Source organism: Physella acuta, unplaced genomic scaffold (genome assembly GCF_028476545.2).
Source record: "Physella acuta isolate Inbredline_101_S28 unplaced genomic scaffold, ASM2847654v3 ptg001983l, whole genome shotgun sequence".
Taxonomy (NCBI): Eukaryota; Metazoa; Mollusca; class Gastropoda; family Physidae; genus Physella; species Physella acuta.
Genome location: NW_026733488.1, coordinates 9,712 through 20,322, shown reverse-complemented (window position 1 = coordinate 20,322; position 10,611 = coordinate 9,712). Strand labels below are relative to the sequence as shown.

The window sequence follows — 10,611 nt, the reverse complement described above, 5'->3', positions numbered from 1 at the left end:
TATGATTTTTATGTTGAACTTGGATAAAGAAACACAGTAATTGTAATAACAACACAAATAAATTAAAAACTACAGATTCACTTCATATGAATTTTTTTATCAAGGTCATTTCTTATTACTAACAGTGTTAGCAACCACTTACTGCTTTTAAATGTTGATATCTAAAATAAGAATTCAATTAAAAGCGAAATCGACAATCATTATTTCACACGTTGCTTAAAGTTAAAAATACGTGCAAATCAAGTACGTGGCATTATATTGATTAATTCCAAATTAATATAAATTTATTCCTACTTTATGCAAATAACAAATAGCGAAAGCATGTTTTTACTAAGCATCTAACACTAAAGGTATTTAGAAAAACCGAAGATCAAGTTAATTAACCTATTTTCAAAACGTGTACACAATTATCTAAACTCAAGCATGCTACGAAAGGCATCTATATTTTCTTGGACCTTTGTATTTTAAAAATTTAATACTAAAATTCTCAAAAATCAGAACAATTAAACTTATTTTAGGTTCATTTTTAACATAGTATCAACTACACATTCCGCATCATTTAATATCGTTTGATAATTATCATTGCTTAAAAAATAGAGCTAATTATTATCTGATAAATTGTAAAATTTCATTAAAGAAGGCAACTTAAAAAAATAGAATGTTCTGACTCACGAACCAAGGATTGGAAAGAAGAAAAGTACTTTTTATCAAATGTTTGCTTAATATCTTGGAAGTTCAGTAACATTTCCAAGACTTCGGTAGTTTTTGGTCCCGTAAGATGTGCCTTTTCTGTTTCTTTGATCATCTCTTCTACGCATAATCGCGCCTGTTTAAGATTAGTAATCAAAATATTTGGTGATTCTCCATCAGCAGCAGATTTGGATAAAGAAGACTCGAAGTTGATGATTTCATCGAAAAGCATTTGTAAATAAATAATGTTCTCATTAGTAGTCATAGTCTCAGCTTTAGAAATTTTATCTAGGATACAACTCTGTGTGTTTACATCTTCCTTGGTTGTTGTCAACACTTTAGTATCTAACATCTGTTTGTAGAGCATCTGTGCTTTTTCGAAATGTTTATTTGTGTATCTTTTGTTGTTAGTGTTTAAGTTGACCACCATGTCGACCAAATTCTGTCTCTGCTCTTGTTTTGTTTTATCATCAGGATTCCGATTATTAAAAACAACAACTCTGCCGTGACATTCATCCAGTAATGATTTAAAAGCTCGTGTTTGACTGTCACAAAATTCTTTCAAACTTTGTCCATTTTTCTCCATTTCTAGACTTAGAATGTCCCCGTGAGTAAAAACTATTATGCCATAGCTGTTTAAAAAATCACTACCCAATATATGTTTCAGAATAAGTATAGACTTTTCATCTTCTTTTGTGAACCGACTCCCTGCTTTCACCACAACAATAAATGCGTGGTAGCCTTCTGGATTAATCAATATGGCAGATTGTAGAGCTACCTTAACCAACATTTCCCCATCTTCTTCATCTAAATCTGTATCAAAAACACCTGGGCAATCAACAACTTGTATTCTATAGTTTAAGAAGTCACAAGCGTCATATTTTGGGAACTTTGTCAGTGAACTAAACGAACAGCTGTCTTTAAATACATTCTCTTTGTCAAGTATAGAGTTACCAGTTGCACTTTTGCCAAGTCCAGTTTTACCAATTAAAATCACATCCAGCCTGAACTAGAAAGGAAAGAAAAATATTCAATTTAATAAATCACATATATACACACTGCTTTGTTTGCATATACTTTAATAAAAATGATATTTAAATTCTAACCCTAAACATAACCCCGATACTTACCTTTACATTATTGTTACATTAACATCAAACTTTTAAATATTTCATTTATATTTTTGAAATAAAAAGTATGAAACGCTCATTTTCACTTACATTATATGTTTAATATCTATTTGTAAAAATATATCTACTTTTAAAAAAAGTATAGGGGGTCGGCGTGGTCGAGTCGATAAAGCTCATGGTTGCTAAACCGAAAAGTCTCGAGTTCGAACCCTCGGGGACAGCCACTCTTCTAGGAGACACAACTCCAAAATCAAACAACTGCTGCCTTGTAGTTTGTTCTTGGTTGGACAAACCAAAAAGAAAAAGCAGGCTGAAATCGGAGTCAATGACCTCAATGGTGCATAACCAGTTGAACGTAATTTTGGTATCGATAAAAATTATTGTCTTAAGATCATCGGAACAACGACCCTGCGACGAGATGCAATATAAACCACACAGATGCACCTTGTATTTTCATGCTTATTAAAGATAGTAGCCTTACCTTGGGCACACCTTTGATTGCTCTAAGCATGATATTACTTTAGATTGCACAAGTACCGATACACGCTATCTCTGACTTTACGATAACATTATTTACTACACTTATTTATAAATATAAATCTTCGCAGTACGTAGCTGGCGCAGTCACACGTTACTATTTTAAACACAGATCCTTATTGGTTATTCTGAAGCAACTGACTTTAAATTGTAGGCCATGTATCTTTCTTATTTGTAAATCGTGGCAGTGGAATTTGTGTAGGAAGGTTGGCGCGTTGGTTCTAAAGCTATTAATCTCAAACACTTAAATCGTATATTTACTTTGTGTTTATAACAATATAATGGTATCTTGCTATCATTTTAAAGCAAATATTAGTTATCATGCTGATATTTATTATATGGCAAACACAAAACAGAAAACTTTAAACAAAAATATTTTTTTCCATAAATTCTTGTTTCTACATTTTCCATTCGTAGTTGCATTTAATAACGACGAACGTTTCTATTAAAGATATGGTTGTACTTTAAATACTGAATAAAAAGTGTTTATGTTATCGTGATAGACTTCAATTCAAACAATGTATGTATGTCTGTGTGTTTGCGTCATAAAACTTTGGTAAGTTCTTGAGAATACTTCTGTGGAGGTACCTGCAAAAAATATTTCAAATTCGCTGGGGTGGCGCTCCGGTAGGGCGCGATTTGATTCCTCTTTATATATGGTTCTTTTTACTTATGAGCGATTTTCGGTAACCTGAAGGAATAAACTACTCCGATTTCTTAAAAAAAACCCACATAACACGATAATTTGGCATCGTATTCTCATAAACCAGTATATAACTTTTCGGCTCTCTGCGTTTTCTCGAAACAAGGGCGGTTTTGTGACAAACTTCTAGATTTCTATAGTTGACATCACTGGATGTGTAACGAGACTCACTTCGCTTTTTGTTAAAAAAAAACTCAATAACTTTTCCAATGTTTTATAAAATTAATTTACAATTTTAAGTAATATTCATAATTTAAAACAATATGTTTTGAATGGTGCTTTTTTATCATGGTATTTAGGTGGCCCCTTTTCGTATCGGATGCTCTTTATTAGCCATATTTAAAATTGTTTCCGAAAACTAGGCACTGTTACTTTATGTCCGATGCATTTCGACAAGTTTATTTTAAACGTGGCCGTATGGTAGTGTGGACAGCTGATGGTTTTAAGCTTTTAAAATTCACCATACATCAACATAGAACCGTAAGGAGATTTACATTGCTTTTGAGAGAGCTTAAAATTTGATTTGATCAAAACTAGGTTTAGAGAAAGATCAATGTTTACAGTACAAATACTTATTTCTGTTTAAGAAGTTTAATTATAATTTGTTCGGTAGGTTAAAATGCAAATTCTCTATAAAAATCCATTTTTAATGCCATTTTTTGTTTCCTGTTACATTTGAGGTCGAGGTGGGGAATTAGTTTTTGATATCGTTTTCGAGAAAAAGACAACATTATCAACATGGCGCCCGTTGTATTGTTTTCTCATCGGGGCATCTATCTAGTTTATTTACATTACGGCCAAAGCCCAAAGTCAGGCAATGCGCACCTTAGCCGGCTAGTTAGTCACTGACCACTATCACCTAGCATTGACCGGCTAAAGACCAATGTCCAAATTAGAAGATCGTAAATAGATTATGCTGACTGTATAATTAGGTCAATATTGATCAACTCATAGTTAATTAAAGTAAATGACATTTCTATTTGTTTCACTAACTCATATCATCTCCTTTTGCTTGGACCCTGTTGGTTAAATTATGTACATTATAAGGGTAGCAGCTTTTATTTAGTTAGCAACGTCTGTTTGTTTGTTTGTTTGTAGTTTGTTTGTGTGATTGTGATAAGTCTTATAACTAAATTTGACCCACTTCTAATTTATCGATTTCGCTGAAACTTTGCATATACGTCCCACTTCGATGACAATACAAGTCTATTTATTTTTTTATTTAAGGGGAGATCTAGTGAAGGCGATTTGGGGCAAGTAATGAAGTTTTAAACGATTTGAAACTAAGGGGAGATAAAAAAAAAAGAACTTGCTGTCTTCTGTAAATTACAGCCACGGACGGCCGCTTTCAACGGGCAGATAATCGTCTTTTAAATATCGCGATCTACCGGTGTTGTTTTAAAGCCAATTTTATAGTCTCTTCGATTTAATAAAATATGAATCACTAAAAAGTTCTCATTCTCATTCTCGTTCTCGTTCTCGTTCTCGTTCTCATTCTCGTTTTCGATCTCGATCTCGTTCTCGTGTTTGTTCTCGTTATCGTTCCTGTTCTCGTTCCCGTTCCCGTTCCCGTTCCCGTTCCCGTTCTCATTCTCATTCTCATTCTCATTCTCATTCTCATTCTCATTCTCATTCTCATTCTCATTCTCATTCTCATTCTCATTCTCATTCTCATTCTCATTCTCATTCTCATTCTCATTCTCATTCTCATTCTCATTCTCATTCTCATTCTCATTCTCATTCTCATTCTCATTCTCATTCTCATTCTCATTCTCATTCTCATTCTCATTCTCATTCTCATTCTCATTCTCATTCTCATTCTCATTCTCATTCTCATTCTCATTCTCATTCTCATTCTCATTCTCATTCTCATTCTCATTCTCATTCTCATTCTCATTCTCATTCTCATTCTCATTCTCATTCTCATTCTCATTCTCATTCTCATTCTCATTCTCATTCTCATTCTCATTCTCATTCTCATTCTCATTCTCATTCTCATTCTCATTCTCATTCTCATTCTCATTCTCATTCTCATTCTCATTCTCATTCTCATTCTCATTCTCATTCTCATTCTCATTCTCATTCTCATTCTCATTCTCATTCTCATTCTCATTCTCATTCTCATTCTCATTCTCATTCTCATTCTCATTCTCATTCTCATTCTCATTCTCATTCTCATTCTCATTCTCATTCTCATTCTCATTCTCATTCTCATTCTCATTCTCATTCTCATTCTCATTCTCATTCTCATTCTCATTCTCATTCTCATTCTCATTCTCATTCTCATTCTCATTCTCATTCTCATTCTCATTCTCATTCTCATTCTCATTCTCATTCTCATTCTCATTCTCATTCTCATTCTCATTCTCATTCTCGTTCTCGTTCTCGTTCTCGTTCTCGTTCTCCTTCTCGTTCTCCTTCTCGTTCTCATTCTCGTTCTCATTCTCATTCTCATTCTCATTCTCATTCTCATTCTCATTCTCATTCTCATTCTCATTCTCATTCTCATTCTCATTCTCATTCTTATTCTCATTCTCATTCTCATTCTCATTCTCGTTCTCATTCTCGTTCTCCTTCTCGTTCTCGTTCTCGTTCTCGTTCTCGTTCTCGTTCTCGTTCTCGTTTTCGATCTCGATCTCGATCTCGTTCTCGTGTTCGTTCTCGTTATCGTTCCTGTTCTCGTTCCCGTTCCCGTTCCCGTTTTCGTTCTCGTTCTCGTTCTCATTCTCATTCTCATTCTCATTCTCATTCTCATTCTCATTCTCATTCTCATTCTCATTCTCATTCTCATTCTCATTCTCATTCTCATTCTCATTCTCATTCTCATTCTCATTCTCATTCTCATTCTCATTCTCATTCTCATTCTCATTCTCATTCTCATTCTCATTCTCATTCTCATTCTCATTCTCATTCTCATTCTCATTCTCATTCTCATTCTCATTCTCATTCTCATTCTCATTCTCATTCTCATTCTCATTCTCGTTCTCGTTCTCGTTCTCGTTCTCGTTCTCGTTCTCGTTCTCGTTCTCGTTCTCGTTTTCGTTCTCGTTCTCGTTTTCGATCTCGATCTCGATCTCGTTCTCGTGTTCGTTCTCGTTATCGTTCCCGTTCTCGTTCCCGTTCCCGTTCCCGTTTTCGTTCTCGTTCTCGTTCTCATTCTCATTCTCATTCTCATTCTCATTCTCATTCTCATTCTCATTCTCATTCTCGTTCTCGTTCTCGTTCTCGTTCTCGTTCTCGTTCTCGTTCTCGTTCTCGTTCTCGTTCTCGTTCTCGTCCTCGTTCTCGTTCTCGTTCTCGTTCTCGTTCTCGATCTCGTTCTCGTTTTCGTTCTCGTTCTCGTTCTCGTTCTCGTTCTCGTTCTCGTTCTCGTTCTCGATCTCGTTCTCGTTCTCGTTCTCGTGTTCGTTCTTGTTATCGTTCCTGTTCTTGTTCCCGTTGTCGTTCTCGTTTTCGTTCTCATTCTCGTTCTCATTTTCACGTTGCGGTTAAACTTCCGTCAACAGATAAAGTTCCGTTTTAAGTTAAATTTAACTAACATCATCGCACATTGTCCAATGTCTAAATTAGAAGATCTTAAATAGATTGTTTTGTATGTATAATTAATAATCTTGAAATTAGGTCAATATTGATCATTGCATTTCTTATTAAAGTAAATGACACATTTTTACAAGCTTTTAATTAGTTCGCAACGTCTGTTTGTTTGTTTGTAGTTTGTGGGTTTGTGGCAAATATATTTCGACCCACTTCTAATGCAACAATTTTGTTCAAACTTTCTGGATACATTCCACTTCTATAAAAATGCAACTCTATGTTGTTTAAAATTTAATTAGGTGTTTAATTAGTCAATACAAATTAGTTAAACGGTTTCGAAACTGAGGGAAGATAAGAAAATTATATAACTCTATAGATTTCTTCATTCAACAACAGAAGGGGAGAAAACTAGGCAGACGAGATCACCCTATGAGTCTGCTGAGCTAGGGTTTACGTCGAATGTTTACAACCAAAGAGCCGGGTCGAGTGAATGCTATTAGTTGCAGATAGTAGAATTGTTAAACGATTTGAAACTAAAGGGAGAAAACAAGATCTACTTGATCTGGTTGCTGTCGTCTGTAAACTGTCGTCACGGACGGCTCATTTCACAGGTTATTGTGGAGGTGGGGGGGGGGGGGGGGGGGGGAAGAGAGAAAGTGGAGGCGAACGGATAATCGTCTTTCACGAGCTACTTATAGTATTTAAAAAAAAATATTTTAAGTTGCAGAAATTGTTGTGTCAAATGAATAGATTATGAAAAAAAAGAAGAAAAAAACTAAATATAAAATAAAACAAATATAAAAAACGTTATAATAGCAAACTTTTAAATATTCACTGAAAATAAATAAAAGAAATTTGCTTTCTTCCATAAACGTTTTGGTTGCTTAAATATGTCAAAGCTTTTATGAAAGAAAGCAAATTAGTTTTATTTTTTTATTGTCAGTGCATTTAAAAGCTTGCTATTTGAACTTTTTTTAAAATTTGTTCTTGTTTTCAAACAAGAGCCGAGGAATATAGGCCTATTACTCTTAATGAAACCGCAGTCAGAATAATTAAAACGCTATCACAATGCAATCTACATATTTTTAACGACTGATCCCCCCTAGAGTGATGAAGACAGACTTTTTCGACGATGTGTGACAGTTGGGGAGGAGAGGTCACGTAAAAGAAAAAGGCAAAATATAATGCGTCTGACCAAAATATTTATTCCTTACTAATGGTTTTCTCATTTGATGTAAACTATTCTTTTTCAAACGTTTCTAAATTATTTTAATTAATTAAATTTCTTTTTAATTGTGCTACCTTTACACAGTGAAAACATATTAACAATTTTGGTAACCAAGAAAAATGTTGAAATCATTTAAGTAACTTGTTTTTCCAGTTAGTTCTACGACTAAAAAAGACAACAATTAAAATACAAATCTATGTGCATATAATTCTAATACAAATCGTTTTCTCATTCATTTGCTACGTTTTGTTTCCAAAAATGTTTTAATTTAAATATCAAGTGTTTTTCTTTTCTCATTCATTTGCTACGTTTTGTTTCCAAAAATGTTTTAATTTAAATATCAAGTGTTTTTCTTAAAAACTAGCCTCTAAACAAAATATTTTTCTTTGCCGTTGGAGACACATATTTAAAATAATTTTTAGCTTTAACTTAATCAACCTCCACGAATTAAAAATTAGCCAAAAGAAACAGTTGTGAGCGACAAATGTTTTGTCTGTATCAATAATAATTACAACGTGGACACTAGTTCTAACATGTAAATTTTTTTAGTTAAATTTAAGACGTTTTTTATATTAATTTAAAAAAAAAACCACCTAGATTCAAACACAACTTGTCATTTTCAGGTCATGAACATCATAAATTGGCTACTTAATTTCTAATTAATTAAATTATTACAAAAAAATTCAAGAAAACAAAGAATATTCATTCAACAATGGCAAGTTGCAAATAAATACACATTTTTGCTATTTGTGTACACAAAAACAAAGTTTTATGTTATTATTTGAAAATGAAAAAACAAACCTGATGCTAACTAGATTATAAAAATACAATTATTTGAATTGGTACGTTGTTGATGCAATCAACTAAATAAAGCTAAAAGAACATTAGCTAAAATTTCAGCTGAGCCAAAAATAAAAGGACCAAATCGTTTTAGGATGTCTCTAAATTTTTCAAAAAATGATTTCTTCATTTTCTGATGCAGATTTTGTCGTGTACATTCTATTTCAATTGCTTGATGATTCAAACTATTTAAGACTTCTGGCGTTGCTTGCTTGCTACTTTTGCTTTTATACAGTTGTAAAAGAGCATTTACCAAATCTTTGGTGTCGTTTGCATTTGTTATAAAATCCACCAGTTTACCAGTTTCCCTATCTTTCTCTTTCAAGCTATTTATTAATTTTTCAAGTCTTGGCAGAATGTTTTCCAATGAATCAATCTTTTCACTTTGCTCTGGCAAAGTTTCAATAGCTTTTATTGCTTGCATTATCAAGCTTTGTTCTTTTAGGGTTTGTTTGGTTAGCATTGGTATCGATGTTGAAACAAGGAGATGCTGGTAAAACTTATCAGCTCTTTTAAAGTGTTCGTTTGTGTATCTGCGACCATCGTTTTCCAATTCATCAACCATTGCAATCAGCTGTTGAACTTGTCTGTTCTTCACATTCTCATCTTGCGTTAGGTTACTAAACACAACGATTCTGTTGTTACATTCCTCAAGGATACTTTTAAAGGGGCCTCTTTGATCAGCACAAAATGTTTTGAGGCTCAGCGTTTTATCTTTTCGACAGTTTTGTTCAAAAGTTTCCCCGTTTGCCATTACAATAATACCGTAGTCTTTAAGGAAGTTCTCGCCTAAAATTCCTTTCAGAATTTGAACCGTTTGCTGCTCCCCTATTGTGAAACGATTTCCAAACTTCAGTACAACAAGAAACGCATGATAGCCTTTTGGGTTCGCTAACATGGCGTTCTGTAGGGCGTTGTGTACCAGAGTTATTCCCCCTTCCTCATCCTCACACGTATCTAAAACACCAGGTGAGTCAATGACCTGTAAAATTCTGCCCTCAAATTCACTCCATTCAAACTGTGGTATTTTTGTTACAGAATCCATGTTGAAACTGGGCTCAAAAATATTCTCTCGTCTAAGGATAGAGTTACCCGTTGAACTTTTTCCATTCCCAGATTTACCAATAAGAATAATATCTAAATCAGTAGTGGAATTAATAGAAGCTCTAGCCATTTTTAGCCCTGAAAAATGAGACAAATATTTAATTTCTCTTTTTTCGAATGCTTTATAACTAGGCACTTATATATATATATATATATATATATATATATATATATATATATATATATATATATATATATATATATATATATATACTAGCGTACCCGTCCCCCGCGCGTTGCCGCGGGGATAGAAGTAAGTTTGACGAAATGTATTAGAAGGATTTCAGCAACGCGTTACCAATCATATGTTCTACGACGCGTCACCGTCTTTTCTAAAAGTGAGTTATTTAAATGTAAACAATGCCTGCGCTTTGATCATAAATATCGGGACACGGGTTTACCTACACTACCGCATGAAAACATTGAATGTACATTAATCACTCACCGAAATAATACGGTAGAACACACTTCGGTGACCACCCATGTGTCAGAGACGTAGAGGGGCGCTCTCATGGGCCCCACCCCCCGATTACACTACCGCATAGGCGCGGCGTACGAGCCCTGGCTCCTTAAAACTAACAGGCGCCATCGTGCCAAATAGCATCCTGTTAATAATGATGCTGATTTCGTCATTCGCTAAAGTGACACAAATGAACAGGATTTTTTTCTTTAACACTTAAAAAAAGTATTTGACGTGTTTTAAACATCAGTGTGACAGATGCAATATGCTAGCGTTACTAATGGTCTATTATTAGATGCTCGATCTCAATTTCTGACTGGATTGTCTAATAATAGATGCTTATTGCATCATTCGAAAAGTGACGAAACTCTACAGTAGGCTCCAC

The 10,611-nt window shown here is 34.0% G+C and overlaps 2 protein-coding genes across 2 annotated transcripts; both read right to left on the bottom strand.

The window, feature by feature from the left end:
* Window positions 1–407: 407 nt before the first annotated feature.
* LOC131931512 (uncharacterized) lies at window positions 408–2,331 on the bottom strand. The gene is made up of 3 exons (XM_059288337.1): window positions 2,302–2,331; window positions 677–1,699; window positions 408–455 (listed from the first exon to the last, which is right to left on the bottom strand). Exons 1-3 carry the CDS (start codon window positions 2,329–2,331, stop codon window positions 408–410), a joined length of 1,101 nt encoding a protein of 366 aa, XP_059144320.1.
* A 5,789-nt stretch (window positions 2,332–8,120) lies between these two features.
* Window positions 8,121–9,837, bottom strand: LOC131931511 (GTPase IMAP family member 9). The gene has a single exon (XM_059288336.1). It carries the CDS (start codon window positions 9,834–9,836, stop codon window positions 8,682–8,684), a length of 1,155 nt encoding a protein of 384 aa, XP_059144319.1. The 5' UTR covers window position 9,837; the 3' UTR covers window positions 8,121–8,681.
* Window positions 9,838–10,611: the final 774 nt, after the last annotated feature.

What these genes read in the sequence shown, in the direction of transcription:
- LOC131931512 (XM_059288337.1), bottom strand. Translation starts at nt 2,331, where the DNA reads ATGCTTAGAGCAATCAAAGGTGTGCCCAAG. An exon ending in CAATCAAAGGTGTGCCCAAG is followed by an intron (nt 1,700 to 2,301) that starts GTAAGGCTACTA and finishes TTTCCTTTCTAG; the next exon opens with TTCAGGCTGGATGTGATTTT. An exon ending in TTTCTTCTTTCCAATCCTTG is followed by an intron (nt 456 to 676) that starts GTTCGTGAGTCA and finishes TAAAATACAAAG; the next exon opens with GTCCAAGAAAATATAGATGC.
- LOC131931511 (XM_059288336.1), bottom strand. Translation starts at nt 9,836, where the DNA reads ATGGCTAGAGCTTCTATTAATTCCACTACTGATTTAGATATTATTCTT.